General features: G+C 74.5%; 3 protein-coding genes across 3 annotated transcripts; 1 reads left to right on the top strand and 2 right to left on the bottom strand.

Moving 5' to 3' along the window:
* Nucleotides 1-725: 725 nt before the first annotated feature.
* On the bottom strand, nt 726-9,783 carry ATP8B3 (ATPase phospholipid transporting 8B3; the record flags this gene model as incomplete). The annotated part of the gene is given in 12 exon segments (XM_070058526.1): nt 726-916; nt 1,206-1,294; nt 1,660-1,893; nt 3,886-3,968; nt 4,111-4,181; nt 4,612-4,684; nt 5,121-5,182; nt 5,266-5,364; nt 6,214-6,327; nt 8,020-8,111; nt 8,489-8,547; nt 9,419-9,783. Coding segments are annotated over 12 exon segments (1,517 nt in total), but the record flags the coding sequence as incomplete, so codon positions are not given.
* Nucleotides 9,784-10,276: 493 nt separating this feature from the next.
* REXO1 (RNA exonuclease 1 homolog) lies at nt 10,277-25,675 on the bottom strand. Its single transcript, XM_070058528.1, has 15 exons — nt 25,396-25,675; nt 17,725-19,349; nt 17,004-17,108; nt 16,274-16,469; nt 14,980-15,143; nt 14,170-14,301; nt 13,974-14,085; nt 13,514-13,627; nt 13,271-13,408; nt 12,753-12,866; nt 12,476-12,549; nt 11,982-12,092; nt 11,739-11,854; nt 11,426-11,564; nt 10,277-11,206 (listed from the first exon to the last, which is right to left on the bottom strand). The coding sequence occupies exons 1-15, from the start codon at nt 25,547-25,549 to the stop codon at nt 10,997-10,999; spliced, it is 3,504 nt and encodes a 1,167-aa protein (XP_069914629.1). The 5' UTR covers nt 25,550-25,675; the 3' UTR covers nt 10,277-10,996.
* LOC138845537 (uncharacterized) lies at nt 15,138-21,973 on the top strand. The gene is made up of 2 exons (XM_070058529.1): nt 15,138-15,730; nt 20,936-21,973. Exons 1-2 carry the CDS (start codon nt 15,311-15,313, stop codon nt 21,671-21,673), a joined length of 1,158 nt encoding a protein of 385 aa, XP_069914630.1. The 5' UTR covers nt 15,138-15,310; the 3' UTR covers nt 21,674-21,973.
* Nucleotides 25,676-27,222: the final 1,547 nt, after the last annotated feature.

Here is a 27,222-nt window from a genome sequence, read left to right on the forward strand (position 1 = left end):
CCCCTCCCTTCCAGCCCCCCATCCCTCCCCAGCCCCGCTTTGACCCCCCCATCACTCGGCCCCTCCCCATTCAGTCTTGGCCTGGTCCCGCCCCTCCGTGGCCTCACCCCTCCAGCCCCGGCCCCGCCCCTCCTGTCTCTGCTCTGCCTCTCCAGCCCCCCACCCGGCCCATCCAATCCTGGCCCCGCCCTCCATCCCCAGCCCCGCCCCTCGGGCCCCGCTCCATTCAGTCCCGGGCTGGTCCTGCCCCTCCGCGGCCCCTCCTCTCCACCCGGCCCCGCCCCTCCCTCCATCCCCAGCCCCGCCTTGGCCCCGCCCCTCGGGCCCCACTCCATTCAGTCCCGGGCTGGTCCTGCCCCTCTGTGGCCCCTCCTCTCCACCCGGCCCCGCCCCTCCCTCCAGCCCCAGCCCCGCCTTGGCCCCGCCCCTCGGGCCCCACTCCATTCAGTCCCGCCTCTCCACCCGGCCTCGCCCCTCAAGCCCCACTGCATTCAGTCCTGGGCTGGTCCCGCCCCTCCGTGGCCCCTCCTCTCCCCCGGCCCCGCCCCTCCCTCCATCCCCAGCCCCGCCTTGGCCCCGCCCCTCGAGCCCCACTCCATTCAGTCCCGGTCCCTTCCTGCCCCTCCGTGGCCCCGCCTCTCCACCCGGCCCCGCCCCTCGGGCCCGCTCCATTCAGTCCCGGGCTGGTCCCGCCCCTCCGCGGCCCCGCCCACCGCGGGGCTCACATGATGAACATGGCCATGGGCACCATGACGCTAAGCAGGATGAGGAAGCCCCAGAAGATGAAGAAGGACTCGGCGGCCCCGCCCCAGCGCGCGGAGACCCCCAGGTAGTGGTGCTTCTCTCGGAACTCTCTGGCCGTCAGGGAGAAGCCCACGGTCAGCCCCAGCGAGATGACCAGCAGCGCCAAGAAGATCTGGAAGGCCAAGGGGAGCGGGCAGGGTGGGCGCCGGCAGGGGAGCGGGGAGCAGAGCGGGCGGGGGGGGGCGCCGGCAGGGGAGCGGGGAGCAGAGCGGGCGGGGGGGCAGGGAGCAGAGTTGATGGATGGACGGGTGGATGGGCGGGCGGGGGGATGGGTGGGCGGGTGGACGGGTAGCAGAGTGGACGGGTGGATGGGTGGGTGGATGGATGGGTGGGCGGGTAGCAGAGTGGGTGGGCGGGTGGGCGGGGCTGGCAGCCGGCGGTGGCGGGGGATGGGCACGCACCATGATCACCAGCTTGTTCATCAGCAGGTCCAGCTTGGTCCTCTTCAAGTGGATCTTCCCACAATTCTTCATGATCTTCGTGTCAAAACCTGCAGGTGGGCACCCAGCCGTCAGCCCAGCCATGCGCCCGCCTCCCAGGACCCCCGCGTGCCCAGCCTGGCCGCGGTACCCACGTAGATGACCAGGCCGTAGCAGGTGGCGCCCGCCTCCCGGGACCCCCGCGTGCCCGTCCTGGCCGCGGTACCCGCGTAGACGACCAGGCCATCAGCCCAGCCATGTGCCCACCTCCCGGGACCCCCGCGTGCCCGTCCTGGCCGCGGTACCCGGGACCCCATGCCCGGCCTGGCCGCGGTACCCGGGACCCCATGCCCGGCCTGGCCGCGGTACCCGGGACCCCATGCCCGTCCTGGCCGCGGTACCCGGGACCCCCGCGCGCCCGTCCTGGCCGCGGTACCCGCGTAGATGACCAGGCCGTAGCAGGTGGCGCCCGCCTCCCGGGACCCCCGCGTGCCCGGCCTGGCCGCGGTACCCGCGTAGATGACCAGGCCGTAGCAGGTGTCCGTGTTGCGGATCCTGCAGCCCCGGAGCAGGACGTTGCCGATGTCCAGCGGGTACTTCCGGCCGTTCCAGTCCAGGCGCCCCACGAACTGGTGCATGCGGCTGTTGGGGGCCTCGCACAGCACCCTGCCTGCGGGCACGGGAGCCGGCGGTCGGCTGGCCAGTGGCATGGCGGGACGGCGCGCTCCTGCCCAGCGGCCACCCGAGGGCCCTGCAGCGACCCCCCACTGGCACCCCCGACCCACGGCCCAGGCCTGCCCTTGGCCCCGAGCTGGGTCCCCGCGGCCTGAGGGCCTTGGTACACATTGCTCCTCCTGCCCCACCCCTCCCCTGGGCTCCTGCCCCAGCCCCTCCCCTGCTCCTGCCCCAGCCCCTCCCCTGCTCCTCCTGCCCCACCCCTCCCCTGCTCCTCCTGCCCCAGCCCCTCCCCTAGGCTCTTGCCCCAGCCCCTCCCCTGCTACTCCTGCCCGAGCCCCTCCCCTGTTCCTCCGCCCCAGCCCCTCCCCTGCTCCTCCTGCCCCAGCTCCTCCGCTGCCCCTCCTGCCCCAGCCCCTCCCCTGCTCCTCCTGCCCCAGCTCTTCCCCTGCCCCTCCTGCCCCAGCCCCTCCCCTGGGCTCCTGCCCCAGCCCCTCCGCTGCTCCTGCCCTTCCTGCCCCAGCCCCTCCCCTGCTCCTCCTGCCCCAACCCCTCCGCTGCTCCTGCTCCTCCTGCCCCAGCCCCTCCCCTGCTCCTCCTGCCCCAACCCCTCCGCTGCTCCTGCCCCAGCCCCTCCCCTGCTCCTCCTGCCCCAACCCCTCCGCTGCTCCTGCCCCTCCTGCCCCAGCCCCTCCCCTGCTCCTCCTGCCCCAGCCCCTCCCCTGCTCCTCCTGCCCCAACCCCTCCGCTGCTCCTGCCCCAGCCCCTCCCCTGCTCCTCCTGCCCCAGCCCCTCCCCTGTTCCTCTGCCCCAGCCCCTCCCCTGCTCCTCCTGCCCCAACCCCTCCGCTGCTCCTGCCCCTCCTGCCCCAGCCCCTCCCCTGCTCCTCTGCCCCAGCCCCTCCCCTGCTCCTCCTGCCCCAACCCCTCCCCTGTTCCTCCGCCCCAGCCCCTCCCCTGCCCCTCCTGCCCCAGCCCCTCCCCTGCTCCTGCCCCAGCCCCTCCCCTGGGCTCCTGCCCTAGCCCCTCCCCTGTTCCTCCGCCCCAGCCCCTCCCCTGCTCCTCCTGCCCCAACCCCTCCCCTGTTCCTCCGCCCCAGCCCCTCCCCTGCCCCTCCTGCCCCAGCCCCTCCCCTGCTCCTGCCCCAGCCCCTCCCCTGGGCTCCTGCCCTAGCCCCTCCCCTGTTCCTCCACCCCAGCCCCTCCCCTGCTCCTCCTGCCCCACTCTCCCCTGCTCCTCCTGCCCCAGCCCCTCCCCTGGGCTCCTGACCCTGAGGAGTCCCTGGCCGTCTGTTTGCAGTGGTGCCCCTGGCACAGGTGACAGGATGGCAGGCCCCACCCGGCACCTGAGCCCCCAGGGGTGTGGCAGCAGCCCCCACTCCTCCTGGGTGCCGGGCCTGTCCCCCACGGTCACCTCACTGCCGGGAGCGGTCAGCCTTGCGTGTGTTTGGGAGCCCCAGCGGGGGGCAGGCAGCGTCCAGTGGGGGCTGGTGGGGACAGTGGGCCGTGGGAGGCTGGGCATGACCGGGACCCCTCCCGGGCCCTGCGAGGTGGGCCCTCACCCTGGAAGGACACCATCGGGACCCCTCCCGGGCCCTGCGAGGTGGGGGCCCCTCACCCTGGAAGGCCACCATCGGGACCCCTCCCGGGCCCTGCGAGGTGGGCCCTCACCCTGGAAGGACACCATCGGGACCCCTCCCGGGCCCTGCGAGGTGGGCCCTCACCCTGGAAGGACACCATCGGGACCCCTCCCGGGCCCTGCGAGGTGGGCCCTCACCCTGGAAGGCCACCATCGGGACCCCTCCCGGGCCCTGCGAGGTGGGCCCTCACCCTGGAAGGACACCATCGGGACCCCTCCCGGGCCCTGCGAGGTGGGCCCTCACCCTGGAAGGCCACCATCGGGACCCCTCCCGGGCCCTGCGAGGTGGGCCCTCACCCTGGAAGGACACCATCGGGACCCCTCCCGGGCCCTGCGAGGTGGGCCCTCACCCTGGAAGGCCACCATCTTCTTCACGCCCGTCAGCTCGTGGTGGGTGATGCTGGGGGCCTGCCGGAACTTCAGGTTGGTCTCCCTGGAACAAGAAGGCGGGGCCGGGGCGCCCGTCGCTCCTAGGGGCGCCAGCTGCCAGTCGGCGGGTCGAGGCCCGCAGAGGGAAGGCCCCGCCGCACGCCTGCTTGCCCCGCCCCTCCCGTGGGGCACTAGGAGCTGCTCACCCGTCGATGTCGGCCGTCTCCACGTAGCACAAGCTGCTGGGCTCGGTGCTGGCCAGCAGGAGCAAGTCGGCCTGCGGCGGGGCAGGGGCGGGGCGGGGGGGTGAGGATGGGCGGGTGGGGGGAGATGGAGGTGAGGATGAGCGGGGTGGGGGAGAGGGTGAGGATGGGCGGGGTGGGGAGATGGAGGTGAGGATGAGCGGGGTGGGGGAGGGGTGGGGGTGGGAGGTGAGGACAGGCGGGGCAGGGGTAGGTGGGCGTGTCACAGGGGATGGGGGTGAGGATGGGCGGGGTGGGGGAGGGGTGGGGTGGGGGGAGATGGAGGTGAGGATGGGCGGGGCAGGGGTGGGGGGAGATGGAGGTGAGGATGAGCGGGGTGGGGGAGGGGGTGAGGATGGGTGTGGTGGGGGATGGGGGTGAGGATGGGTAGGGCAGGGGTGGGGTGGGGGAGGGGTGAGGGCAGCGGGGCAGGGGCGGGGCGGCGCGGGCCATGTGCGCGCTCACGGGCACGATACTGTCCGAGCTGAGGCACACCACGTCCCCCACGCGCAGGTTCTTCCACTTCTTCCACACGAAGCTGGGGGGACGCAGGGAGGCCTGAGGGCGGCCCCCTCGGGGGGGGGGGACGCAGGGAGGCCTGAGGGCGGCCCCCTCGGGGGGGGGACGCAGGGAGGCCTGAGGGCGGCCCCCTCGGGGGGGGGACGCAGGGAGGCCTGAGGGCGGCCCCCTCGGGGGGGGGGACGCAGGGAGGCCTGAGGGCGGCCCCCTCGGGGGGGGGGACGCAGGGAGGCCTGAGAGCGGCCCCTGGGGGGGGGCACAGGGGGCCGTAGCCGGGGGTGGGGGGGCCTGCTGGCCTGCGCTCCGCCGAGCCTGCCCGGGGCCCGCCAGGCCGCCTCCGCCAGGAAGCCCGTGGGCATCTGCACCGCCGCCTCAGACTGCGGGCTCCTGGCCGACCCCGGGCCACGTCCGGCGGGAGACAGCGGGGCCCCGGCCAGCGGGCGGCCGCGCCTCACCTCTTGCCCAGCAGAATCTGGCAGGGTCTGTTGTTGATGGCTCTGTCGCTCCGGTGCCGCCCCTGGGCCCAAGGCAGCGGGTCAGGGCGGCCCGGCCGGCCAGCGCCCCCCCCTCCCGCCCGCCGCGCCCGCCGCGCCCGCTCACGATGTCATCCAGGAGGTCGCGGCCGGCGCGGATGAGCAGCAGGCACACCAGCGGGGCGAACAGGGTGAACCAGGGCAGCGTGGAGATCTCGGGGATGCTCTGCGGGGCGGGGGCGTCACGGCGGCCCCGCCCCCAGGCCCCAGGCTGGCCAGCCCCAGTCCCCCCGCCACGCGGCCCTCCCTTCCCCAGTCCCCCCCCCGGCCACGCGGCCCCTCCCTTCCCCAGTCCCCAGGCTGGCCACGCGGCCCTCCCTTCCCCAGGGACGGTGGGAGGGTCACTGCACGGGGGGGGGGTGCACTGGCGTCCCTGCCCCCGCCTGGCCCCCATCCCCACCCCACCCCGTCCTCCTGGCCTGGAGGGTGTCCCTGCCCCTGCCTGGCCTGGGGGGTGTCCCTGCCCCCGCTGGCCTGGGGGGTCCTCCAGCGTCCCTGTCCCCCCACCCCCCCACCTCCCTTCCACAGGGACACGTGCCGAGCGCCCCCTCAGCCGGCCGGGCCGTGGGGGCCCCACGGTGAGGGGGGGTGCCAGGCTCAGCCAGATGCAAGAGCAGGGCGCCCGGGGGCTCCGGGGAGGTCCCGACCCCCGGCCCTGACCCCCGACCCCCGACCCCAGCCCCCGGCCCCCGACCCCCGACCCCCGACCCCGGCCCCGGCCCCCGACCCCCGACCCCGGCCCCGACCCCCGACCCCGGCCCCGGCCCCCGACCCCGGCCCCGACCCCCGACCCCCGACCCCGGCCCCGGCCCCCGACCCCGGCCCCGACCCCCGGCCCCGACCTCCGGCCCCGACCCCCGACCCCCGACCCCGGCCCCGGCCCCGGCCCCCGACCCCCGACCCCGGCCCCGGCCCCGGCCCCCGACCCCGGCCCCGACCCCCGGCCCCGGCCCCCGGCCCCCGACCCCCGGCCCCGACCCCCGACCCCCGGCCCCTGACCCCCGGCCCCGGCCACCTGCAGGATGATGACCAGGAGGAAGTAGAGGTTGGACATGCGGTGGAACTGCTCGTACAGGTTCAGCGGCAGGAAGGAGAAGACGTTGTACTTGGCCGTGTGGATGACGTTGGTCTGCAAGGAGCAGCAGGAGGCTCTGCCCGGGCTGCCCGCCGGCCGGCCACTCCCAGCCCTGCCCAGCCCTGCCCGGCCATTCCCAGCCCTGCCCGCCGGCCTGACCACTCCCAGCCTGCCCAGCCCTGCCCGGCCACTCCCAGCCCTGCCCGCCGGCCTGACCACTCCCGGCCCTGCCCGCCGGCCGGCCACTCCCGGCCCGGCCAGTCCCGCCCAGCCCTGCCCGCCGGCCGGCCACTCCGGGCCCGCCCAGCCCCGCCCAGCCCTGCCCGCCGGCCTGACCACTCCCGGCCCGGGCAGCCCCGCCCAGCCCTGCCCGCCGGCCGGCCACTCCCAGCCCTGCCCGCCGGCCTGACCACTCCCAGCCCTGCCCGCCGGCCTGACCACTCCCAACCCTGCCCATCAGCCTGGCCACTCCCAACCCTGCCCGCCGGCCTGACCACTCCCAACCCTGCCCGTCGGCCTGGCCACTCCCAACCCTGCCGGTTGGCCTGGCCACTCCCGACCTGTCCAGCCCCGCCCGGCCCCGCCCAGCCCCACCCCGCCCCGCTCGGCCCTGCCCGCTGGCCCGACCACTCCTGGCCCACCCAGCCCCGGCCACTGTGAATTAACCCGCTGAACCAGCGTTTAGTGAGCGCCTGCTGGATGCAAGACCTAAAGCCTGCCTTTGCCCAGCACCTGCTGGATGCCCAGGTCTCGGGCCAGCATCTAGGAAGCGCCTGCTGGATGCCAAGGTCAGTCTCGGGCCAGCATCTAGCGAGCGCCTACTGGATGCCGAGGTCTTGGGCCAGCATCTAGAGAGCGCCTGCTGGATGCCGAGGTCTCGGGCCAGCATCTAGGGAGCACCCGCTGGATGCCCAGGTCTCGGGCCAGCTGGATGCCGAGGTCGGTCTCAGGCCAGCATCTAGTGGGCGCCTGCTGGGTGCCGAGGTCTGGGCCAGCATCTAGCGAGCGCCCGCTGGGTGCCGAGGTCTCGGGCCAGCATCTAGCGAGCGCCTGCTGGGTGCCGAGGTCTCGGGCCAGCATCTAGTGAGCGCCTGCTGGGTGCCGAGGTCTGGGCCAGCATCTAGCGGGCGCCTGCTGGGTGCCGAGGTCTCGGGCCAGCAACTAGCGAGCGCCCGCTGGGTGCCGAGGTCTCGGGCCAGCAACTAGCGAGCGCCCGCTGGGTGCCGAGGTCTCGGGCCAGCATCTAGTGAGCGCCTGCTGGGTGCCGAGGTCTGGGCCAGCATCTAGCGGGCGCCTGCTGGGTGCCGAGGTCTCGGGCCAGCAACTAGCGAGCGCCCGCTGGGTGCCGAGGTCTCGGGCCAGCATCTAGCGAGCACCCGCTGGGTGCCGAAGTCTCGGGCCAGCATCTAGTGAGCGCCCGCTGGATGCCCAGGTCTCAGGCCAGCATCTAGCGAGCGCCTGCTGGGTGCAGGGCTGGAGCCCACAGAAGCTGAGCCTGGGTGGGGCCAGGGTGGTTTGAGCGGCGACTCTCGTATTCCCCAAAGGAGACACACGCCAGGGGGCCGCACGTGGGGCCCTGGCAGACACCGTGTACCCGTGGGTTATACATTAACCCCCGGGCCAGAGCAGAGGGCACCCCAGACGGCTGGCGCCGAACCAGTGATGTGAGGCCGGCGCCGCAGCCCCGGCGAGCAACCAGCCGCGGCGGCACTGGTGGGCGGCACACTCCCGGGGTGGGGGGCCCACCTTGTACTTCCTCCGCCGCCGGCTCAGGAAGCCCCCGTCCTTGACCTGTTTCTGGAAGGCTCGGACGTTGGCCTGCACCTCCCAGGTGAACGCTGGAGCCGGGACAGAGCCGGGCGTCAGGGGCGGCCGGGGACAAACACCCCTAACGACCTCCCGGAGGAGAGCCCAGGGGCCCCCGGGGACACACGTGTTGGGGAGCCCGTAAACAAACAGGTGCCAAGGGGCCAGCCCGGTCCCGGCACAGGAGGCTCTGGGGAGTGAGCCCCCGCCCCGGAGGGCCAGCGACACCCACGCGCTGGTGGGTGGGCTCCCGGGTGTCCAGGGCCGCAGGAGACCCCAGCTGGGGTGACAGGATCTGGGCGGGACCACGTGGGACCTGGTGCGGCCCCCTCGTGAGGCCCCCGCGGCGGGGTCTCCTGGGCTGACACCTGCTCCCGCCCACTGTGCCCCCGCGGCCCCGCATGCGCACCTGCGTTCTTGTCATCTTCCAGATGGTCTCTGTAGGTCAGGCTGCCCATGCTGGTGAGGCTGCCCGGGAGAGGGCCCAGGTCAGCAGCGGCCCCGGCGTCCCCTCGCTGGGCTCAGAAGGGCAGCGGCAGCCCGAGGAGGCCTCACACACGCCACGGCCCCCAGGGACCTGCAGCTCCTCCCAAACCCTGTGTCCACGGCCACTGCCCCACGGGGGGGCTCAGTCCGCAGGGTCCAGGCGTCCCAGGGGTCCCAGCGAGGCCCTGGCGCTGCTGGAGGCACCAACAGCCCTGGCCAGGGAGACGCCCGCAGGCGGCAGACCTCACCGAGAGCCCAGCTGACCAGCTGACCGCCTCTGGGATCGGAGTCGGGCCTTGCACCAGCCCCCAGGACGCGGCGCAAACCGCCCCCACACAGCGGCTCCCCTGCGACCCCCGCCGGCCCGCGGCTCCCCTCTCCCCAAGCCTCACCCCTGCGCACAGGGTCGGCGCCTGGTCCCCCTGGCCGCCTCGCTCCACACTGCCCAGGTGGGCCAGGCCGAGGCCCCCGCCCAGCGGGGCTCCCCCCACCCCCTCTCCTCACTTGCCTGCCTCGTCCCTGAGCCCTCCAGCCCTGGGGCAAGGGCCGGCGGGCGCCCCGGGGGGACAGGCTCCGGGCTCAGGGCCAGCTCTGGCGCTCCCCGGCGCCTGAGGTCAGTGCCCGCATGCGGACAGGGCCGCCCACGTGGCCAGCGCCGCTCCCCGCTGTCCGGGCGGGGCGCCCGGTCTCCTGCCCTCCGCTGTCCGCAGCTCGCCCCTAACCGGCTCCGATACCTCCTCAGGCCCTGGGCCGCGCGAGCCTCCAGGGGGCGCCCCTCCGTCCCGGCGGGTCCAGCGCGGGTGCACGGGCGCCCGGGGACGCAGAGCCGGGCGAGCGAGCGCCCGCCGCTCACCTGCGCGGGCCGGGGCGGGCGGGGCCGGGCTGCCTGGAGCGGGGCGCCGGCGTCCAGGGCGGCGGACTTGATGGAGCTGTTAGCCCGGTGCCAACGGGTCTGAAACGGGCGGGCGGCGCGGGCCCGGGGGCGGGGCCACGGCGGGAGGCGGGGCCTGGCGGTGTCTGCGGGGAGAGGCGCGGGGCCGGCCGGGGGCGGGGCCTGGGGGACAGGGGCGCTGCCACTGTAGGGGCGGAGCCAAGGTCCGAAGGCGGGACCTGCCGGGCGTCGGGGCGGGCCAGTGGGGGTGGAGGTTCTGAATGCAGAATGCAGGGGGCAGCTCCGAGTGGACGGAGGGCCGCGCGGGCCATGTCCGACCCGTGGACCCGGGTTCGCTCGGGCACATCAGGTGAGCGCCCCCTGCCTGCAGGTGCAGGGTCGCGCGCCGCCCCTTGCCCGAGGCCTGGAGGAAGCCCACCGAGTGCGTGTGGCTCCGTCTCTAGTGTGAGATCCCGCCCACGCCCTGGCACCCCCGCCAGTTCGGGGGGGGGGGGCCTCTGCCGACACTCATGGGACGGCAGGTGGGTGAAGGGAGCGAGGGCGGGGCGAGGGCGGGGCCGCACCCCTCAGCGCCCAGCTCCTGCAAGCAGGGACCCTCTCCGTCACACACCCACTCACTCCTGGCCCCGCCTGCCAGGGGTCGGGGAACGCGGGGTGGGGGCGTCGGGAGGCCCGTTTCCTTCGGAGGGGGGGAACACTGGGTGGAGCTGTGAGCCCCTGCAAGGGCCCCGAGGCCCAGGCCCAGACGTGAGGGGCCCTGCCCGGGGGGACGGCCCGGCCTGCAGGGGCATCAAGAACCAACGCCACACTCACGACAGCTAAAATCCATACAAACATTTATTCTGTCCCTGCCCGGGGCGGGGGAGGGGCTCCAGGGAGGCGGGGCCGGGGGCCACGGGGCTGGCTTGGTTCCCGAGGTCGTGGAGGTGGGCGGCCGCGCCCCTGCAGCCCCGTGGGGTGGGGGGGAGTCCAGGCCCCGCCCCCACCCCAGGAAGGCGACCCCCGGCCCTTGGGGAGCTGTGCAAGTGAACAGGTTTAAGTTAATAATAAAAATAACAAAACAATACAAAACAAAAGGGAGGAGGACCCGTCTCAAACCGCCCGCCCCCGGGCGCCGCCAAGGGGCCGAGCAGGGCGGGGACCTGGCCGGGAGGGCGGGCGAGGGGCTCGGCCTGCCTGCTCTCTCCCGAGGACCAAGGACGGGGCTGGGGGCGGGGCCCGTCCTGCCTGGGCTCCCAGGACTGAGGACTCGGGGGCGGGGCCTGGGAAGGGGGCGGGGCTCGGCCCGCCTGGTCTCTCCCAGGACTGAGGACTCGGGGGCGGGGCCTGGGAAGGGGGCGGGGCCCGGGCCGCCTGATCTCTCCCAGGACTGAGGACAGGCTCGGGGGGCGGGGCCTGGGAGGGGGCGGGGCTCGGCCTGCCTGGTCTCCCAGGACTGAGGACAGGCTCGGGGGCGGCGGCGGCGGGTGGAGCTGGCAAGGCGGCCGGGCTAGCTCTGGGTTTATTGCACGGGGCGGGGGGGGGAGGGGGGGGCGGGGGTCAGCGCTTGGTCTTGGCGTCCTCGCGCAGCCTCCAGAGCAGCAGGTGCATGCAGGCGCTGGCGTCCTCGCTGGAGCTGTGCCCGCCCGCGCTGTCCTGGATGATCTGTCTGAGGTAGTCGGCCGTGAGGCTGCGCAGGGAGCGCTTGTAGGGCAGGCCCAGGCGGTGCGGGAACAGCACGGACGTGTCCACCACGGTGCGGTGCACGACCTGCGGGGCGCAGGCGCAGGCTCAGGCGGGGCGGGGCAGGCTGGGGGCGGGGCGCAGGCGCAGGCTCAGGCGGGGCGGGGCAGGCTGGGGGCGGGGCGGGGCGCAGGCTCAGGCGGGGCGGGCTGGGGGCGGGCCGGGGGCGGCGGCGGCGGGCGTGCAGGCTCAGGCGGGGCGGGGCGGGCTGGGGGCGGCGCCCGCCCGCCCCGCCGTGCCCGCTACCTTCAGGGCCAGCAGGTCGCTCTGGAGGCTGTGTCCGATGAGGATGGTGTCGGCGCTGAACATGCTCAGCAGGACGGCCTGCACGTCCCGCAGCGTCACGCGCACGTCCGCCAGGTCGGCCTCGGTCACCCCCGAGAACCTGCGGGCGGGCGGGCGGGGCTCAGCGCTGAGGGCGGGGCGGGCAGAGTGGGGCTGGGCGGGGCTCCAGAGGGCGGGGCTGGGCAGGGCCCAGCAGAGGGCGGGCGGGGCTCATCGCGGTGGGCAGAGGGCGGGCAGGGCTGGGTGGAGGGCGGGGCAGAGGGCGGGACCCCACCTGGTGTTGTAGTCCACGATCTCGTTGTCCGGCTTCACGAAGGTGTCGTAGACCACCTGAATGTCGGTGTCCACCACCGTGACCCGGGTCAGCTCCAGGCCGTAGGTGGTGTAGGACTGCGGGGACGGTGCAGGCCTCAGGGCTCGGAGCGCGCGCCGCACCCCCGCGCCAGGCAGCGCGGCAGCCTCCGGGCACGAGACCCGCGCGGGCTGCCCTCCTCCCTGCCCGCCCACGCCCACGCACCATCTCACAGTCCAGCGCGTAGATGCCGGCGTGAGCGTCCCCCGAGACCTCCTTCTCGAAGGTCTTCACGAAGCCCTCCAGGCAGTCCTTGCGGCCGTCCTGCACGTGTTGCTGCGGGCGAGCGCAGGATGGGCGGTGGGGGCGGGCCCAGGGGGAGGGCGGGCCGGGGGGAGGGCCGCGGGGGAGGGCGGGCCCGGCGGTGGGGGCGGGCCCAGGGGAGGGCGGGGCGGTGGGGCGGGCCCAGGGGGAGGGTGGGGTTGGTGGGGCGGGCCCAGGGGGAGGGCGGGGTTGGTGGGGCGGCGGGGCGGGCTCAGGGGGAGGGCGGGGCGGTGGGGCGGGCCCGGCGGTGGGGGCGGGCCCAGGGGGAGGGCGGGGCGGCGGGGCGGGCCCAGGGGGGGAGCGCGGGGCGGTGGGGCGGGCCCAGGGGGAGGGCGGGGTTGGTGGGGCGGTGGGGCGGGCCCAGGGGGAGCGCGGGGCGGTGGGGCGGGCCTCACCTTGGCCACCTGGCAGCCCATGGAGCCGATGGCCGTGGAACAGCACATGTACTGCGTCTCCCAGCCTCCCGCCACTGCGCCGGACAGGACAGACGGAGCGGTCAGCGGCTTCCGGCCGGGGCACCCAGCCCTCCCCCCCAGGCAGCAGGCCAGGCCCCCCGCCCCGGCGGTCTCGGGGCCCACAGGGCCGTGAGGCCACGCCGGGCAGCACGTGGGCGCAGGCACCGGAAGGCGCCGCTCCGGGGACACAGCCGGTGGGGGTGGGGGCGGGGCCCACCTCGGTTCCGGCGCAGCCGGCCCCAGTGGTAGTAGCACTCCTCGTCGCGGACGCAGCGGCCGGAGGAGGACACCACGTACTCGGTGCCGCAGCGGCAGCAGATCCTGCAGGAGGCTGTGGGCGCGCGGGCTGAGCCGGGCTCAGGGTCTCGGCCAGGGACCCCACCCCCGTCCCCGTGGCCCTCGCCTCCAGGCCCTCGTTCCCCACCCCCGTCACTCAGGCCCTCACCCCCAGGCCCTCACCCCGGCCCTCAGCCCCTGGCCCTCGTTCCCTGGCCCCCGCCCCTCGTCCCCGGGCCCTCGGCCCCTGACCCCATCACTCAGGCCTTCACCCCCAGGCCCTCATTCCCTGGCCCCCGCCCTCATCCCCAGGCCCTCGCCTCCAGGCCTTTGGCCCCCGGCCTCTGGCCCTCGACCCCCGACCCCCGGCCCTCAGCCCCTGGCCCTCGTTCCCTGGCCCCCGCCCCTCGTCCCCGGGCCCTCAGCCCTCGTCCCCGGCCCCGCCCCGCAGGCACTCACGGTCCTTGGGCCTCTTCTCCTCGGGCGTGAAGACGACGGCGCCGCCGGGCCGCTCGGGGTGGGGGAAGGGGTAGCCGTTCTCCCTGAGCTGGTCCTCGGTGAGCAGGTACTCCCGCAGCCGGCCGTACAGCGCCGCCCCTGTGGGGCCAGAGCGCGGCTCAGCGGGGCGGCGCGGCTCAGCGGGGCGGCGCGGCTCAGCGGGGCGGCGCGGCCCCGGCCGGGGCGGGGGTCCCGAGGGCTCACCTTTCAGGTCCTCCACCCGGGGGCTGCTGGGGCGGCTGAGGGAGAAGCTGGTCTTGGCGGCCAACCTGCCCCCCAGCACCACCTCGTGGGACACGACCTTGCGGCCGCCGGCCTCTGGGGGGACAAGGGAGAGGTCAGCGCGATGGGGGACACCCGCCCCCCCCCCCCGTCCTGGGCAGCTCCCTCCCCGGCCGCCCCCCTCGCTTGGGTCCCGGGGGAGGAGGGGCCGGCGAGCAGGCCTAATGGCTCTCGAGGGCTTTGTACTGACACCTGCCGCAGGCGAGGCCCGGTCGCTAATGGAGGCGGGGGCGGGCGAGAACGGGCTGGGGGCGCCAGCTGCCGGCCTAATGCAGGCTCTCGAGAGGCGGTAATGAAGCGGCCCGCGCCCCTCTCCCTCCCCGGGCTTAATGCACCCGCTTTGAAGAGGCCGCGGGCCGCCCATTAGCGGGGCCGGGCTCACTGTGCAGGCTGGGCACCAGGCCGCGCAGCTTCTTGAGGGTGTTCACGGCCACGTTCAGGTAGATGTTCTTGCTGGGGCTGCGGTCGTAGGCCACCTTCTCCTCGCTCAGCGCCTGCGGGCCGCACGCGGTGAGAGGGGGCCGGGGGCGCCGCGCGTGGGCCGCACCCCCCCCCCGCCCCGCGCGGGCCGCACCCACCTTCTCCACGGCCTCCTGGCTGGAGGGGCAGGACTTGAGGCACTCCTCGATGAACAGGTTCAGGTAGCGCTGGCGGATGACGGTGGGGACCTTCCCCCCAAACTCTTTCGGGATAATGGGCTTCTTCAGGCTCTGGGGGACAGAAAGGGGCGAGGGTGACCCCAGCCCGTCTCAGCTGACCCCAGCCCGTCTCAGCTGACCCCAGCACCCCCTCAGCTGACCCCAGCCCGTCTCAGCTGACCCCAGCATCCCCTCAGGTGACCCCAGCCCGTCTCAGCTGACCCCAGCACCCCCTCAGGTGACCCCAGCCCGTCTCAGCTGACCCCAGCCCCCCCTCAGCTGACCCCAGCACCCCCTCAGCTGACCCCAGCATTCCCTCAGCTGACCCCAGCCCGTCTCAGCTGACCCCAGCCCGTCTCAGCTGACCCCAGCCCGTCTCAGGTGACCCCAGCCCCCCCTCAGATGACCCCAGCACCCCCTCAGCTGACCCCAGCCCGTCTCAGCTGACCCCAGCACCCCCTCAAGTGACCCCAGCCCGTCTCAGGACCCGGCGAGCCCTGCCATGAGCTCGGGGCTGTGCAGAGGGCGGCACGGGACGCCAGCAGAGGGGCGGGGTGCAGGGCTGGCAGCACCCCACGCCCGCTCCACAGGGGCCCGTGCTGGGGCAGCGATGGGGTCCCAGCTGCTCCACTTCTGTCCCCGCTGCCGGCTAGGGCCGGGAGGGCAGCGGAAGGTGGCCCACGTCCACGGGCCCCTGCCCCCCCACGGGAGCCCGGCCCCGCCCCCGCCCCCAGGGCCTGCGCAGGCCACCTGCAGAGACGGGCTGTGGGCCACGCGCTTGGGCACGTTGGGGGTGGTGGTCTTGGACGCCATCCCTGCCAGCGTGCGCGTCTTCAGCGGCTGCCCGCCGGGCTCGGGGCCCCGGGGGGCCTGGCTGCTGCCGGCGGCGAGGGTCCTCTTGGCGCCTGCGGGGGCTGGCGGGGCACGGGGGGCGTGAGCGCAGGAGGCGAGCAGGCCCATCACGGAGCCACGCAGCACCAGGCAGCCGCGGTCGCCGAGGGCCAGCAGCACGGGCAGCGGGTGGGGCGCGGGGCGCGGGCTGCGGGCGGACATTAGGCTCTATGTGCGCGCGGGCGAGGCCATGGGCGCGGGGCAACGAGACTCAGGCTGCGGGGCGACGTCTGTGGCGGGCGGCGCGGGGCAGGCGGGGCCTCTGCCACATGTTCCGGCCCCCGACTCCGAGGCATTGACGTCTGAGGGGGAAGGCCCTGGCTCCTGGACAAAGGACCAGAGGGCACGGGGCGCCCCCAGCCCGGCCATTGTGACCAGCCAGCCACCTGCCAACGCCCGAGTTCTCCCTCTCCCTCTCCCTCTGATGAGGTCACAACCCGCAGGGCCCCACCCGGGGGTGACACGCTGGGACTCAGCCCAGACAGCACTGGGCCAGCCGCGCCGGGTCTTGGGCCGAGTCCCCACTTTGCTGCAGGGGCCTCTGAAGCCCCCCCCCGTGCCAGCTGCCCGGGGAGCCCCTCCGCGAGAAGCACAGGCACGGAGGGCTCAGGTCAGTGTCTAGCCGCGGAGGGGACGGCCTGAGCCATCGCCCGTGAAGGGGACACGTGGACCACTGGGAGAGCAGGCGTGGGAGGGGCGCGAGGGCCTTGGGAGCGACGCCAGCCCCTGCCCTCCACCCAGGGCGCCCCGCCAGGGCCGGCAGCCCTCCGCCTCCGGCCGGCGGCTCCCCCAGAGGCGCTGGCGCTCAGGTCTCCGGGCGGGCAGGCCACCCCCGGGAGCCAGCCAGCGCCTCTGGGCGGCACCCCGGCTGTAACACTCCAGGGCCACGTGCCCCAGCACACCCGGCGGTGCCAGCAGCCCCTCCCACGCCTGCCCGGCTGGCCTGACCTTCAGCCCTCCGGATCCGGCCAGCCGACGAAGGCCGTCCTACTCCCCCCACCCCCCACCCCGGCGGGGGCCCGGCAGAGCCCAGCGACGGGGCAGGCCTCCTCTGCTCCCCGCCCCACGGGGGTCCAGGACAAGCGGGGGCCCCAGAGTGGCCCGGGGGTCCCGCCCGGCAGCTCTCCGGCCCATCCCTGCCCAGAGCACTCACCGGTGGCCAGGTGGGGGTTGGGGACGTGGGCGATCCTCCTCCTCTCGCCGGGGGCGGAGATGTGGACGGAGGGGGGCTTCTCCTGCAGCAGGCCGGCCGAGGCCCGCTGCGCCTGCTGGGCCCGCCGGTAGCACACCTCCTGGGCAGTGGGAGGCCGGGCCGTGGGCGCCGCCGGGCCCCTCCTCGGGGGCTCTGCCTGGATGAGGACCAATTCCAGGGCCTGTCTGTGGGTCTGGGGTGCCCAGGGCAGGCAGCGGGAGGCGGGCCGAGGGCCGGGTGGCCAGACCTCCGGGGGTGGCCAGGCTGTGCCCCCAGTCACCGTCCAGGCCTCCGTGGGCCCTGGCGGGAACCCACACAGCACAGCGGCCCCCCAGCCCCTGCCGCCCAGCATTTGGGACTCCGACGTGAGCCCCCTGCCTAGCTTCACGCTCCAGTCCTGTCCCCGGGGGTCAGCCCGGGCCTGTCCTGCTTCCCACCCTCCCCTCGGCAGGGCCGGCAGGAGCTCGCGGGCCACACGGCCTGCGCGGGCCCAGCCCAGGAGCTGTCCGCCGGCCTCGGCTCAGGGAGGACAGGAAGTGGGCGGACCGCTCTGCCCGGGACAGCAGCGCTGGATACAAGTTTGCCAGATGAAGGCAGCACAGGCCCGCACCTGCGCCCTGGTTTCCGGGGGAGGGGGAGGGGCTGACCCACAGACCCCGCTGCCCGCCCGCAGCCTCCGGCCCCTGCTCACCTCCCGGCCCTGCTTAGCGAGATGGGAGATTCTCCTCTTCTGCCCCGGCACCAGGGCGGGGGGCTCCGTGTGCCCCTTGTCCTGGCTCTTGTCTTCCTTGGGGGGCTAGAACACACGGACCTCAGCACAGACCCCACACGGACCCCGCATGCACCCCACACGGACCTCAGCATGGACCCCACACGGACCCCGCACGGACCTCAGCATAGACCCTGCACGCACCCCAAACGGACCTCAGCGCGGACCCCGCACGGACCCTCATACGGACCTCAGCACGGACCCCACACGGACCCTGCACAGCCCCTACACAGACCCCGCACGGACCCTGCGCGGACCCTCACACGAACCCCGCACCGACCCTACACGGACCCCGCAGGGACCCCACACGGACCCCCCACGCGTGGGTCCCTCAGCACAGACGCCCCCCCAGCACATGTCTGGCAGTGGAGGGGGTCCTGGACCCTGGCCCGGGGCTGGGACTCAGCAGCTCGAGCCCAGGCCACTGGCAGGAGCCCGGTTCCGAGCAGCCGGCCTGGGAGGGCGCCCGGGCCGCCCTGCGGGGCTGGGAGGGGAGAGGGGTCAGCACGGGCCTGAGCCCAGGCCCCGGGAGCTGCCCGCTCTGGCCGTCCGCTCCGGCCGGGCGCCCTCTGGCGGCCCCGCGAGGACACTGCGCAGACGCGGGCTCCGGCTCCGGGCCGGGCGGGCGGGCGGGGGCGCCCACCTGCGGGGCCAGCCGGCCCTTGCCCTCGGCGGCCAGGCTGGGCTCGTTGAAGATGCGCAGGCACTCCTCCATGGGGTCCGAGTCGAAGGCCACCTCCTTCTCCAGGGCCGCGTAGTCCAGGTCATCGGAGGAGGAGGAGGAGGAGGAGGCGGCGGGGGAGGCGGGGGCGGGCCGCGGGGGCGTGGAGGCCTTGAGCCGCTTGGGCGGGGAGCGCCCCAGGCTGGAGGTGGAGGACTCCGAGTCGGAGCTGAGGCTCGGGAGGGCGGGGGGCCAGGCGGGCGGCGCCCCCGGCCCCGCGGCTGCGTCCTCGTCCCCGCTCTCGTCCCCGAAGAGGTCGGCATGGCTCAGCGTGCGCTTCTTCCGCCGGGGGGCGTCGCGGGAGGCGCCCTCGTCCAGCGAGCGGGCCTTGCGCTCGGCCAGCTTCCCGGGCGAGGTCTTCCCCCCCGCCTTCCTGTCCGGCAGCGAGTGGGGGCCGCTCGCGGGGCTCGGGGGGCGCGCGGGCCGGTCGGGCCGCCCCTTCCCCGGGCTGGCCGGCTTTCTCCTGGTCCCCTCCGGCCGCTCCGCCTGGCGCCGGGGGCTGCCGGCCTGCGGGCTCTTCCGGTCAGCCGCCCTCTGGCGGGGCCCGGCCTGCTCCTTGGCTTTGGCCTTCTCTCCCCTCCGGGCGCCGTCCTTGGGGCCTGGGGCTGGGGGGGCCCCGCTCTTCTTCTTCTTGGGCTTCCCCTCGCTGGGGCCGCCGGCGGGGGAGCCGAGCCCGGGCCGCCGGAGGTCGCCCACGTCGCACTGCACGGCCATTTCCTTGGTCTCCCGCAGGACGCTCCCCGCGGCCTCCGCGCCCTCGCCGGAGGGCGGCTTCCCGGGGGGCTCGCTCTCAGCCCCCGGCGTGGGGGCGAGGGCGGCGGCAGGCGCGTCCCCGGGCGCCGGGCTGGCGTCGTCGTCGGAGTCCGAGAACCTGGCTTCGCAGACGCCCAGCGGCTCCCCGGGCCTCTTGAGCTCGGGGCCGTGGGAGTCGCCGGCGCGGCAGCCCCGGGGCCGCCGGCTGGCCCTGCTCAGGTGCCGGGCCCAGTAGTTGGACAGCGGGTCGTACTCCAGGTCCGTGCAGGGCTTGGAGTCGTCCACCACGTACTTGCTGCTGGCGGCGGCGCGGCCGGCCCGCCGCGGCTGGCTCACGGCCTTGGGCACGTACTCCAAGGCGCCGTTCGCCCTGCCGGCCCGGCCCTGGCCCTGCTCGGGCACGGCCAGCGAGTACTTGCTGCCCGGCTCGGCGGGGGCGGCTAGCGGGGTGGGCTGGTAGCCGGCGTCGGGGTCCAGCAGGCCGCAGCTGCCCGGGTTGTAGTCGAAGGCCAGCGGGAAGGCGTCCTCGTCCAGGCCCGCGGCGGGGCCGGCGGCGGGGTCGCGAGGAGCCAGGGCGGAGGCCTCGCCGGGGCCCAACTCGCGCGCGGTCTCCAGCAGCTCCTGGTAGCGCCGCCGCTCCAGCTCCACCTCGCTGCGCACGGCCTCGATGGCCTGGTTGACCAGCTCCAGCTCCAGGATGTCCGAGCGCGGCTCGGGCCCCCGGGCCAGGGCGCCCTTCTCCCTGTGGGCCGGCGGCTTGGGCAGCTCGGGGTTGTACGGGTCGTAGCAGAGCCCTGAGAGGGGAGAGGAGACAGCAGCCGGTGACTGCGCGGCCCCAGGGCCAGGCGCAGGGAACACTAGAGCAGACAGCCTTCCAGAACCTTCCAGGTGCCGGGCTCTGGGCCCCAGCACACGCCCGCCTTCCCCGGCCCAGGCCCTGCCCGGCTGAGTGGGCGCACCCCAGTGGGCAGCTGCGCAGGTCCAAGGCCTCCTGGCATGGCTCTCGGGACCACACGGGGCAGCAACAGGGTGGACGCGTTCCAAGCACAGGGCAGGGGGGCCTGGGCTGGGCCAGCCACTCGGCAGGGTGTCCCAGGGACGACAGGCACTGCGCTCAGCCCGGGCACGGAGGCCGTCCACTCAGGCACACGCCACGAGCAGCAGTGTCCACTCAAGAGTGCAGCTACCTAGGGCCGCACCCCGCCCAGGAGCAGGGAGAAGGAAACCACGGTGGCCACGCCTCTGCCCACGGCGGGTGGGGACAACAGGAATAACAATGGCTTCACTCTGGCCAAGGGAGTTTGCAGGGTGGGGCTGGCGTGCGGCCCCGCATCCCTGTGGCCGGACAGTCTGAGTCCCGGCCGCCCCACGTCCCACCCAGCTCCCTGCGGTGGCCCTGCACCCGCGTGGGGGACCCGGATGGAGCTCCTGGCTGCTCCCGGCACAGCTCCGGCCGCCGTGGGGAGTGAACTGGTGGATGGAAGACCTCTCCATCTGCCTCCGTCTGTCACACTGCCTCTCAAATAAACAAAACAAAGCGGGAGACTCAGGTGTTCTGGGGGCAGCCACTGGGGCCTGTCTCTCCAGGCCCCCCCCCAGGAGGCAGGGTCTCCAGGCTGTCCCCTCCTGCCCCCCCGCAGCAGACTCTGCCGATGGCACCAGACGCGGAGATGGGATCTGCCGGGTCAGGGACGGGGACCCGGGCCGTCCTCTGAGGCAGGAGGTCAGGCGGGGCCCAGGGTGGGGTGCAGTGCAGCCAGGGCTCGGACCTGGGCACCCAGCCCCGAGCTCCCCAGGTCACCTGAGGTCCTGGGGCCCCCGAGGGCCAGGTCCTCCAGGGCCGGACACTCCCCGGTGCGTCCCGCTGGCGCCCCACTCGGCGGGAGAGGGGCCCCTCGTGTGTGCCAACAGGGCTCAAGCTGTGCTTCCTGAAGGGAGGGGCCGGGGGCCGCCCTGCAGGGCACTGACTAGAGGGTGACCCCTCGCCCAGGCCACCGCCAGCCTCCTGTGGGGAGCAGGAGCGACCCAGGGCCTGCGGGACCCGCGGGCACAGCGCCCTCTGCTGGCGCTCGGCCAGCACTGCCAGCACAGCGCTGGGAACAGGGCTCACCTCCCCCTCCGCCCGCCTTGGCCCCTGGGGACCCGCACCCCTGGCAGGAGCTGCAGGCGGGCTGCTGGCAGAGAACGCGGCAGGACGCAGGCACATCCAGGAGCCCACCCCAGGCCGGGCCGTCCAGCCAGGCTTCCACGGGCTGCTCCAGGACGGAGCCCGCACGCCAGGGTCACGCGTGTGCGCTGACGGCTCCTACCGCGCAACGCCGTAGGGACGGTGGCATCCAGGCCAGAGCCCCGCCCTCACCGCCCGCTGCCCCTCTGCCAGGTGCCCAGCTCGGCCCCCAGGACGGCGTGGGCCCTCGGCGGGGAACGCAGGCCGCTCTGCACAGTGGACGCTGGTGGACGGCCACGGGCTGAGCGGGGACACACGAGGACGCGGCCCCCCTTGCATGCAGATGGAGGTGCGGAGCCCACGTCGCCCCAGGCCCTGCCCCTGCGCCCCGTGACGGGCCCACAGGTCCAGCGCCAGTGGCTGCCGGAGCCCACGGAGGCCTGGGGCTATGAGACGCCCTCTGCAGGGCACAGCTCGGCAGGTGCAGGCGGCCAGCCAGCGAGAGCCCCGCCCCGCGGTGGGCACAGCGGTGCCCGAGGCACCCCACGGGCCTCCAGCACCCGTGGCCGCGCCCCTGCCCCAGACTCCCCTCCGCCTCCCCAGTGCCAGCAGAGCAAGCGCGTGCCGGGGGTGCTGGCCGAGCCCCGCCCGGTCCCACCGAGTCCAGCCCAGCTCCTCCTCTCTTGTTCCCCAGCAAATCGGGGCGGAGCAAGGTGGCGCCCCGAAACCCCCGCCTTCTGTCTGCACAGCCCAACCCCCCAAGCCCCTTCCCGGAGACCCGAGCTCCCAGGGGTCGCCCAGCCCCGGCACTGCGGGCGTGCCCCTGCCCCTACGGCTACGGCGCCGGCACCACAGGGCCTGGGATTCGGCCACGGAGAACCAGGATCGCCACTCCAGGCCGTCCTGGCGCCGCTTTTCAATAAAGATTTATTCATGCATTCAGCAGAGTGACACAGAGAGAGAGAGAGGTCCTCCATCCGCTGGGTCACGCCCCGAGCGGCCACAACAGCCAGGGCTGGGCCAGGAGCTCCGTCCAGGGCTCCCAGGCGGGCGGCGGGGGCCATCACTGCCCTGGGGCAGAGCGGCTGGGCTGGGCAGCGCGGGCGTCCCGGGCCGCGGCCACTGCAGCACAGCACCCCGGGGAGCGGACCTGGAGCAGACCGGCGCCCGCTCCCCCACAGCCCTGCGCCCGCTCCCCCACAGCCCTGCGCCCTCGCTCGTGGGTGGAGAGGAGGGAGGGGGCGGCCGAGGTGCAGGGGTGGCCGTGAGCAGCTGGCACCGCAGGAGCACTCTCCGGGGGGCCGAGGGCAGTGGGGGCAGCCATGCCTCTGCGGGGTAGGCGGCCCCTGAGGCCCGGCTGGAGGCACAGGCCGGAGTCCCGCGGGTTCCTGCCTCGGCCTGCACCTGTGGCCTCCCACCCCACCCCCGCACCAGGAACCTCCGGGCCCTGCTACCCCTGGGCGGGCGTGGAGGGCACCCCAGCTGTGCCCAGGGGCGCCCCCGTAAGTGCGGCCGCTGCCTCCTGGCGCAGACTGAGGGACCCCTGGCTGGCAGGTGCCGGGCTAAGGTCGTGTCCACGAGGTCCCCAGAGCACGAGGGGGCCTGGGTGCTGGGCACCGGCAGCCGTGCCGCCTGCTGCCCCCCCCCCCCCGTGAAGCTACCTGAGCAGGTCAGACAGACACCGAGCGCTGGGGCCCAGTGGGCAGAGCAACGCTTGTGGGGCCCGCATCCCACGTGGGCGCGGGTTCGAGTCCAGGCTGCTCCACTTCCGGTCCAGCTCTGCTGTGGCCTGGGAGGGCCTGGACGATGGCCCAGGTGCTGGGGCCCTGCACCCACGTGGGAGGCCCGGACGGAGCTCCTGGCTCCTGACCGGCGCAGCCCCGGCCATCTGGGGCGTGAGCCGGCGCATGAAGACCTCCCCGTCTGCCTCTCTAACGCTGCCTCGCACGCACAGGCAGGCCGTGCCCGGCACACACGGCGCCTCTCGGCAGTGGTTCTGCGGAGCGGCAGGCTGCGCCCAGCGACGCCCAGTGCAGCTCCCGCCGGTGCACCCTGGGGCCACCCACCACCCACGTGGCGCCTGTGGTCCCCCGCCGAGTCCCCGCTGCTCCCAAACATGAACACCACCCCCGCCACCGGAACACGGCAGGACGCGGCGGGCGGGCGGCAGCGGGTGACGCTCAGGCGACAGCGCCCTGCCACCACGGGCGCCCGCCCCGCCCTGACTGGTGCGGGCACCTGGGAAGTGAACCGGCAGAGAGAGTGCGGTTTTCCCGATAAACAGAGAAAAGATATTTTAGAGAGAAAGACCTTGAGGCCGGTGCTGTGGCTTAGCGGGTAAAGCAGCCGCCTGCAGCACCGGCCTCCCACGAGGGCTCCACTCCCGGCGCAGCTCCGGCTGTGGGAGGCCTGCAGGGAGCCCGGCTCCTGGTCGGCCCAGCCCCAGCACTCGTGGGCCTCATGGGAGCGGCCCCGGCGGCTGTCCCGCCCCTCTCCCTCGGTCATTCCGCCTTGCCAATGGGCACACCTCGGGACGGCGCGGCAGCTCGCAGACCCAGGCCCCGGCCTCGGCGCCAGACACAGGAACACTCACGGGCGGAGCCGGCCCGGCAGGGCAGCACAGGGCTGGTGGCTCCTGGGGAGAGCGGCCTCCCAGAGGGGCGGGCAGGGAACAGCGCCCAGCTCAGGCCCCGCCCACGGCCAGGGCAAGCCTGCCCACCAGGGACTCGCGGCAGCACCGGGACTGGCCCAGCTCACGATGGGGGGGGGGGGGCTGCACAGCAGTGACCGCTCCCCACGCAGAGAGCAGCTCCCACCCCAGAGGAAACAGGAGCCCAGGACCTGGGGGGGGCAGCCCTGGGACCTGGGGGGGGGCAGCCCGGGACAGGGGGGGGCAGCCCGGGATGTGAGGAGCAGCCCGGGACGGGGGGAGCATCCCGGGACGGGGGGAGCAGCCCTGGACGTGGAGCAGCCCGGGACGTGGGGAGCAGCCGGGACGGGGAGGAGCAGCCCGGGACGGGGGGAGCAGCCCTGGACGTGGGGAGCAGCCCGGGACGGGGGGAGCAGCCCAGGACGGGGGGAGCAGCCCGGGACGGGGGGAGCAGCCCGGGACAGGGGAGAGGAGGAGCAGCCGGGACGGGGACCCCGCTCTGCAGGGCTCTCACAGGGACGTGACCACGGCAGCTCCCGCTCAGGATCCAGACCAGGCAGGCCCCGAGCTCTCAAGTTTTCGTTTTTGTTTTCTTTATTTCTTCAGATTTATTTGCGGGGCCGGCGTGTGGTGCAGCAGGTCAACGCCCTGGCCGGCAGGGCCGCATCCCACGTGGGCGCCGGTTCGAGTCCGGGCTGCTCCACTTCCGGTCCAGCTCCCTGCTGTGGCCTGGGAGGGCAGTGGACGATGGCCCAGTGCTGGGCCCTGCACCCGCGTGGGGGACCCGGATGGAGCTCCCGGCTCCTGGTCAGCACAGCTCCGGCCGCTGCGGCCATCTGGGGAGTGACCCAGCGGATGGAAGACCCCCCCATCTCTCTCTCTGTGTAACTCTGACTTTCAAATAAATAAATAAATCTTTAAAAAAAAAAAGAGAGATCTGTTTATCTTAAAGGCAGAGTTGGAGGGAGGGAGGGAGAGACGGGGCGGGGCCTTCCATCGGCTGGGTCACTCCCCAGACGGCCCCGCACTCGGCCACCCCCGCGGCTTCCCCGGCCGGCCCGCAGGGAGCTGGGTGACAGCCGGCCCGCACTCGGCCATCCCCGCGGCTTCCCCGGCCGGCCGCAGGTGCAGGATGGGAAGCGGGGCAGCCGGCACTCTGGTGCCCGCGGGAGGCCGGCCCTGCAGACGCCGGCCCGAGGCCTCCCGCCCGCCCGCCCAGCTCCTGCGCACCCGGGCGGCCTCGGCGTCAGCGCGCCCCGGGCTCCCGGTCGGCTGCGTCCCCGCCCGTCCGCCCCGGCCCCTGCAGGGGCACAGCGGGGCCCGGCCCGGGGCGGGGGCTCAGGAACACGCACAGGCCGAAGCCGGGACCCGGGAGCGAGGCCGCCCCCCGCCCCCGACCCCGCGGTCCGCCCATCTCCTGCGGGCGCCCGGGGAGGCCCGCGGCCCCAAGGCCGGACGGACACCGCACGGCCCCCCAGCGACCCGCAGAGGCCCGCCCTCGCCACGCGGCCAGCCCACGGGGGGCGCGGGACTCCGGGGACGCCCCGCTGACCCTCTCTCTGTCCAGCCCGCAGGCCGAGGCCGTTTGCAGAAGGAACCCGGGGCACGCGCGGCCAGGGTGCCGGCCGGCCGCAGGTGCAGGCGCTCTGCCCCGGACTGCGCGGGGAGCTCGCACGCCTCCACCCCCGCCACCCCTCCTTTTGTCCTGGAAGCCCGCCCGCCCGCCAAGCGGGTGTAGACACCGCAGGGTCGTGTCCGGCGCACGCGCTCGGAGGCGGGCGCGGCCCGGCGCGCTGTCAGGGACATACACAAGGGCTGTCACGCAGCGGTCTCCCTGCCGGGGAGCAGCCCTGGGCCGGCCCCTCGGCCGAGCGGGCCCTGAAGGGCGCGTCCGCGCTCCGTCTACACCGGCCGCTCGCAGGAGCGCGGGCTGCGCGACGCCCCGCGATGCGCCCCGCAGCCAGGAGGGACCGCCGCCCGCGAACAGCGGGGTCCAGACCCGCAGCGGGCGCACGGACCTTACCTGCTGCGGGGGGCGCCGCTCCGCCGCCGGGCGCGCCGGGGACCCGGGCCCCGCGGTGCCGGAAGTGGCAGTAGGGCCGCCGGCAGGGACCCCCGGGCGCGCCATCCCAGTAGGGGCAGTCGATGGCCCGGAAGAAGCCAGTGGAACGCAGCATGGTCCGTCCCGCGGCGGGGCCTCGGCCCGGAGCCGGCGGGCCCCCGGGGCCCTTCACTGGCGCCGCGGTCGCCGCCGCCCGCGCCTGGACCCCGCCGCCGCCATCTTGCTCAAAGGCCCCGCGAGGCCCCCGGGACGCTGCCGCAAGGGAGCCCGGGAGGGGCTGCCCACAGCGCGCCTGCTCAGAAACGCGGGCGCCCGCGAGGCCGCGCCGGGACGCCAGCCCATGGGCCGAGACATGCGGCCGCTAGAAGGCGGATAGAGGGCGCGGGAGGCTTCGCTGGCGACCTCCGGGAGCCTCGCCGGCGCCGCCGCCCGTCCCTCCGCGGCGGCGGTTGCGCCGTCTTGAGCCCCAGGCTCCGGTGCCGCCCGGGCTGTCTACGGCGCGCCTGATCAAAAAAAAAAAAACCTCCCTGGGGGCCTGGCTGCGGCTTATTTGCATTCATTTGCGTATAGTTAGCATATCCCCTAGCGCGCCCTCTGCTGGCCAAGGCGAGTCCTGCGCGCGGGTCTTCCCCATCCCAGTGCAGGGCTGGTGCAGGACTTGACCCACCGGGGTTGCCCCCAGCAGTGGAAATCCCAGGCCCACGTGCACTCATGTGGTCACGATACAGTGAGCGCCTACTGTATGCAAGGCCCTGCATCAGGGGCCGGCGCCATGGGGCAGTGGGTTAATCCTCCTCCTGCAGTGCTGGCATCCCATATGGGGGCCGGTTCGAGTCCCGGCTGCTCCTCTTCTGGTCCAGCTCTCTGCCATGGCCTGGGAAAGCAATGGAGGATGGCCCGAGTGCTGGGGCCCTGCACCCACGTGGGAGACCCGGACGGAGCTCCTGGCTGCAGCCTGGCTCAGCCCCGGCCGTTGTGGCCATTTGGGGAGTGAACCAGCAGGTAGAGGACCTCTCTCTCTCTCTCTCTGCCTTTTAAATAAAAAAAAATCCTTTTTTTTTTTAGGCCGAAGTTTTTGTGCAAATCCTGTCTCCTCGCTGGCCTGGGGAGCAGAGGCTGTGGCTAGGGTGCCACGTGACCATCCGAACCAGACACGGGGCGGGGAGGGAGTGCAGAAGAGCTGGGATGGAGGCCGGCGTCCTCCCCAGGGAGGTTCTGTCTTGTGCAAAGTCCCATCGAGAGGGCGCAGGGAGCCCGGTCACCGGTCAGCTTCCTGCCCAGGCCCACCTGATCCCCTGGGGTCTGGGGAGGGCGTGAAAGTCAGGAGCCCACAGCCAGGTGGTCCGCGGGCAGCAGTGTGCGTGGGGTCTCCGGGCTGTGCTCAGCTGGGCCGGAAGCCGAGCAGCCGGGCCCGAACCGGCAACTCCCCACCTCCCCACCCGCGGCACGGCCACCTCCACGCCGGCCGGTCCTTCCTGTAATCTAATTACACAGGTGTATGAGGGCGACAGATCGCTCACCCCCACCCCGTCCCCTCCTGAGCCGTCACCGCCGTCCCCCGGGGGCGCACCTGCAGGGAGCGGCCGCCCAGCACTGGGACCCGGGCTGGGGAGGAGCTCAGGCAGGTGGTCCCGAGCCCTGGCTCAGGTCACAGGCGCCCCCGGGGCACTGGGGGTCACCGCTGCCGGTAAGCGACCTCCGGCCCCGGGCGGTGACAAGACCAGAAGGGGACTCCTGGCCGAGGGGGCCTGTGCGGGGGGGTGGGGCTGTGCCACAGCCCAGGACCCC

The sequence above is a fragment of the Oryctolagus cuniculus genome, chromosome 16 (assembly GCF_964237555.1).
Source record: "Oryctolagus cuniculus chromosome 16, mOryCun1.1, whole genome shotgun sequence".
Classification (NCBI taxonomy): domain Eukaryota; kingdom Metazoa; phylum Chordata; class Mammalia; order Lagomorpha; family Leporidae; genus Oryctolagus; species Oryctolagus cuniculus.